General features: G+C 38.4%; 1 protein-coding gene and 1 long non-coding RNA gene across 3 annotated transcripts in view; one reads left to right on the plus strand and one right to left on the minus strand.

Annotated features, from left to right (window-relative positions):
* Positions 1-3121, plus strand: part of LOC135572419 (adhesion G protein-coupled receptor B2-like) — a 52349-nt gene extending 49228 nt beyond the window's left edge. The window contains exon 2 of one of the 2 annotated variants that reach the window (XR_010464282.1): positions 1409-1498. Coding sequence is in view for 1 of the 2 variants with exons in the window: in XM_065020259.1 (XP_064876331.1) it covers positions 1409-1594 (186 nt within the window). In the remaining variant the exon portion in view is untranslated. Of the gene's footprint in view, positions 1-1408 lie in introns of both variants that reach the window. The other variant, XM_065020259.1, reaches the window with a different exon arrangement.
* LOC115116508 (uncharacterized) lies at positions 2352-5772 on the minus strand. The gene is made up of 2 exons (XR_003861546.2): positions 5115-5772; positions 2352-3082 (listed from the first exon to the last, which is right to left on the minus strand). It is a non-coding gene; the product is annotated as an uncharacterized LOC115116508 (long non-coding RNA).
* Between the last annotated feature and the right edge of the window lie 228 nt (positions 5773-6000).

Consider the following 6000-nt stretch of genomic DNA (forward strand, 5'->3'; position numbering starts at 1 on the left):
ACCGTCAACACTGATTGGGAAATATTGGAGAGGATAGCAGAGGAGAAAGCAGGTAGCTTTGACTTAAAGAGAAAAGTAAGGCAATACGTTGTTTTATGAAATGGAGATTGTAATGCTAACAATGAGCTTATGCTAGCAGAGTGTCTGTGTTCAGTTTGTGATGTTAGGATTCATGTGGTGTGTTCAGTTTGTGATGTTAGCATTCATGTGGTGTGTTCAGTTTGTGATGTTAGCATTCATGAGGTGTGTTCAGTTTGTGATGTTAGCATTCATGTGGTGTGTTCAGTTTGTGATGTTAGCATTCATGTGGTGTGTTCAGTTTGTGATGTTAGCATTCATGTGGTGTGTTCAGTTTGTGAAGTTAGCTTTCATGTGGTGTGTTCAGTTTGTGATGTTAGCATTCATGTGGTATGCTCAGTTTGTAATGTTAGCATTCATGTGGTGTGTTCAGTTTGTGATGTTAGCATTCATGTGGTGTGTTCAGTTTGTGATGTTAGCATTCATGTGGGGTGTTCAGTTTGTGATGTTAGTATTCATGTGGTGTGTTCAGTCTGTAATGTTAGCATTCAATGTGGTGTGTTCAGTTTGTGATGTTAGCATTGATGTGGTGTGTTCAGTTTGTGATGTTAGCATTCATGTGGTGTGTTCAGTTTGTGATGTTAGCATTCATGTGGTGTGTTCAGTTTGTGATGTTAGCATTCATGTGGTGTGTTCAGTTTGTGATGTTAGCATTCATGTGGTGTGTTCAGTTTGTGATGTTAGCATTCATGTGGTGTGTTCAGGTGCTTTTTCTTAAGTCATGTTTATTATCTAGTTTGATCCATTGACATGAACTGGTTTATACCAGTCTGTAACTATCCTTGCAAAGTTGCCATACCTAGACACACAGATGAGGTGTGTTGCTTTGATACACCATTAATGTGCCTCTGTGTCAAGAGTCAACACACACACACATAATGATGCACTGTATGGAGGGTTGAAGGGTAAGTTTTGGATTTGGCCTTACTTATTAGCAATCAGCTTGTTCAGAAGAATCCCCATGAATTGATAAACAGCCAGTCCCCTGGGTGGGTTTATCCTAAGGCACAAACCGTAGGATCAGCTTCAATATTAGGGGTTAACATGCAAAAACTGACCTTAGATCAGTGGGTAGGGGCAACTCCATTTCTCTCCAGGAAGCCACAGATATAACATCAGTTAACCCAAATCCTAACTTTAACCTTAAAGGATACATATATCAAAACTGACCTTTGATCAGAAATGTCACCCTGCTCAATTGTTTATTATTAATAATAATAATAATAAATAAGCATTCATTTTATTTTTAGATCAATTTTCCTTATACACAGAAATCAAAAAGATCTGATGCTCCATGTCTCCTGTGTGTTTGACCTCCGACCCTGTGCAGGACAAGTCGACCCCGACCCAAGACGACCAGCACTCCTGGGACAGCTTCAAGACCATGACCCCTGAGCTATCCATCGTGCCGGGGGAGCACAAGGACAGGATGGAGCTGCACAACAAGAACACCTGGGACTCCTCGTCTGCCAACACACCTGACACGTCTGAGGGGGACTTCCAGACTGAAGTGTGATGAGACAGAGAAACACACACACACACACACATACAGAAACACCCACACACACACACATACAGAAACACACACACACACCGACATACAGAAACACACACACACACGAAGAAACACACACACACATGCAGAAACACACACACACGAAGAAACACACACACACACATGCAGAAACACACACACATGAAGAAACACACACACACACATGCAGAAACACACACACACGAAGAAACACACACACACACACACACACACACACACACACACACACATACAGAAACACACACACACACAATGAAACACACACAGACACGAAGAAACACACACACACATACAGAAACAAACACACACACATGCAGAAACACACACACATGCAGAAACACAAACAGACACACACATGCAGAAAGACACATGCAGAAATACACACACACATGCAGAAACACACACACGCAGAAACACATATACACACACACACACACACACACAGAAACACACAGAAACACACACACATAGAAATATAGTAGTAATATATTCACACACATAGAAATGCAAAAGCAGGTACATTCAGAATCAGAGAAACACACACAACCACAAACAAACTGGTTCAAGTGTAGACATACAGGTACCAACATGTACATACAGACAGACACACAGCACTCCTCCACACCACTCTTCACACCCTAAGATGTGCGTTCTACAGGATTCTATCATTTGTTTACTACTACAGTGGACAAGGACAAAGGAAAGAACTGGTCTCTGCTATATTTTCACACAGACACTTTAAATGAGAGAACAAGGGCGTGAAAACAGACTGGGACTGAGACATTTTTAAATGAACAAAAAAACAACAAAAAATTCTTGATTTTATTCGCGGTGAAAAAAGGATCCTCTTTCACCTGTTTGATGATTTGAAAAAAAGAAGAATATTTCTGCACCGTTCTGTTCTTTTTATAGACAAGAAATGTCACTGATGTTTGGCACACTGTTAAACCCCTTAGGCTCCCTCCCTTAATTTCTCCCCTCCTTTCCCATCTAATGGATGACGCAAGCGCTCAGATTTTTCCCCCTTCGTTTTCGGAGGGGTCGGGCAGGGGGCGGTAGGGAGGTGTAGAACGGATCATTGACATGTGCAATCCTCTGCTGTTGCTGCCGTCCAAGTGTCTCACACTCTTCTCTCATCATCCTTTTTCAAAGTCGTGTTGATTTTCCTTTTTGTATTTTTTATGATTTTATGATGTCCTTCGTCTTAGTTTTTTTGTGTTTTGTTTGAACAAAAATATGAGGGACACAAAAAAAAAATGTCCAACAGTTTCAATTGTTGTCTCATTGTCTATTCCATGAAAGTCTCATTTTATTTAGATTTTCGGTTCATGCTTGTGCTGCCTTTTTCCTGTGAGAATTTTTCCATGTGGGATTTTACAGAATGATTTATAACACATCTGTGAGCTTGCTTTCTGAGGTAACATGCATGGCATGTTCTCAATGGTACACCTGTGGGAATTGAAAAAAAGAGTATCATCTAGATTCACACACATTTCTGTCTTTCTTTTATCCAGTTTGGTAAAAAAAAAAGGCTTTTGACCCTCAAACTCTCACCATATTTTATATACATGGATTACCACCTGGAGTCATTCTGATCCCAACAACAAACTATTGGTAAAATAAACTATTGGTAAAAGAAACTATTGGTAACAGAAACTATTGGTAACAGAAACTATTGGTAACAGAAACTATTGGTAACAGAAACTATTGGTAACAGAAACTATTGGTAACAGAAACTATTGGTAACAGAAACTATTTGTAAAATAAACTATTTGTAAAATAAACTATTTGTAAAATAAACTATTTGTAAAATAAACTATTGGTAAAATAAACTATTTGTAAAATAAACTATTGGTAAAAGAAACAAATAATCAAGATCAACTCTATTCTTATAAAATCATAATTAGACATGTAAATAATGTTGTCAAAAAAACTGACTGCTATTTTAGCAAAATGACAGATTACGTATTCTGTAAAACAAAAATATAAGTGTTTCCCTTATATAATGTGAAGCTTTTTTCCAAAGTGCAATCCAATTTAGTTCTAAAAAGCAGATTTGCCATAATTTGATAGTAGTACCATGTCATTTTAACATTTTTTTTATAAATATACATGTTGTCATATTTCTGTGGTAAAAATTACTGCCATTTAAAAAGGCAGTAAACCAACATGTTAAATATACTTCATTTTATTGATCAAAAGTGTTTTATCCATTGATCCTGAGAGACATCGACCTACAATAGGGCTGAGTTCTTTATTTAGCCACCATTACAATCACTGTTAGTGAAACAATGGGTTAGGTAGGGACTATGGCAGGATGCTTCAAAATGCCCAAATCCTCAAAGTTACTTCAAACCAAATGCTGTAGAGACCAAAACACCCTAACAACTTGCACATATAGATTGGAGGGTATTATAGGAATTATGGGTTTTGTATAACATTTTCCTTAGAATTCTTTTTTTTTCTTCAGGATACACACCAATACAGAACTGTATGTTGTTTCAGAGGGTAGCTGGTTTCTGTATTACAATTCTACCAAGTATTTATACCGATGACAGACTTTTATTAGCTGATATTTGACCTCAACTAAGCATATATCTAAGGTCATTTCAATTTTGTACACAGTCACACACATAGTTATAATCAGTTATAACCAGTTATAACCATAGGCGAGTACACAAGGTGCTCCATCTCTGCAGGTGATCTGTCTATCATGTCAAGATCACTGATACAGGTGCCCGCCCCTCCACCCTCTAGTGGTATGGATAACTTGTTATCATGTCAAGATCACTGATACAGGTGCCCCTCCACCCTCTAGTGGTATGGATAACTTGTTATCATGTCTCCAGAGAAACCTGGTTTAAAAGAAATAAGTTTTGGAGAATACACACCAATACCGACTCAGATTGTATCTGAGTTCCGTATTGCAGTTTTATCAAGTTTTTATACCATTGGTAGACTTTGTATATCACTGGCAGATTTTTATATGAACAAAAATATGGTAATGTTGGTTTTGTAGTCATACGATAAGTGGTATAGAAAAGTACAATCTTAGGCGACTATATGGGTATCTGTAGATCATCTAGTCTAGCTGGTCAAAATAACTGATACAGGTGCCCCTCCACTTCTGGAGGTATGGATAACGTATGATTATGTCTCCAGAGAAACCTCGATTCAAATCAAAGTATTTTATATCAAATGACGATAGGCGGAATTAGCTGGGGTCAAGTGACCCCAAAGGACTTGCATTTTTTGACAGTCCATATTGATACAGAAACATTAAACTATGATTTAGATTTATTAAGAACAAGTTGACAGACAGAGTCATGAAAATATTGAAGAATTGATTCAAACCATGTTTGGGTTTCATTGATCAAAATGACCCCAGTCGGTAGTTTGAGGGTTAAGGTCTTGAAACATCTGAATCAATTACACAATTAACCAATCAAAGCAGGCTATCTGTCAGGAGGGTGTAGCCTACCTGAAAGTGTTGCTGTAGCATTTCCCCTCTCTCAAGTTGGATCCCAGGTCTTGTTCTATGTGTATCTCAATTGTTCTTACTCCCACTGCTTTAGAGCGCCGTGTTGATCGCTGTGCCGTGCATCCGCTCTCAGCTCCTCAAGAAAACAGGGAAATAAAAAATAAGCTATAGTTTCAGATGTAATGACGAGAAGTGTGTTTGCTACTCAGCTTGTCGGTACTTGTCTCTGTTGTGAAAGAAAGAGAGGAAGGAAAACTCAGAACAGATAGATAGTAAGACAACGCAGCCAAAATGTTCCACTTTGGTCAGAAACGCTGACAGGGTTTTGTGGAAAATGCAGAGACGTCTAATATCTAATATATATCCAAAAACATTTTCATTGCATCTCTCTTCTCGCTCTATTGCTCTGTCTGTCTATCTCTCTCTCTCTCTCATTCTTTCTCTTTGTGTGTCTCTGTCATATTTCAAGTTTGAATAGTCATATGTACAGGATACACATGGTAGGGCCTATACACCTTCCAACGAATATACAGATCTTACTTGCAGGTTCCCTCTCAATAATGCAACAACAATAAGACATAATAAAATATAAGAATAATAATTATTTCTTATTCCTCAGTCTCCCCTGGATCATGGAAATCCTTATGTAACAATGTAGTCCATTCTATCTGCTCTCACACACACTGGGAGCCTGGGAGCTCTGGGAGTCACGGCCAAGACCTGAGCTGAATAAACCACAGGGGTGTCAGCAGGAGAGATGGTGAAGAGAGGAGACAGAGAGATGAGATGAGAGAGGAGAGTAAAACGGAGGAGAGATGTGAGGGAAACATAAGAAGAGACAGAGGGAGTAGAATGAGATTACAAAAAGGGAGATTTACTATATAGT

The sequence above is a fragment of the Oncorhynchus nerka genome, linkage group LG7 (assembly GCF_034236695.1).
Source record: "Oncorhynchus nerka isolate Pitt River linkage group LG7, Oner_Uvic_2.0, whole genome shotgun sequence".
NCBI lineage: Eukaryota > Metazoa > Chordata > Actinopteri > Salmoniformes > Salmonidae > Oncorhynchus > Oncorhynchus nerka.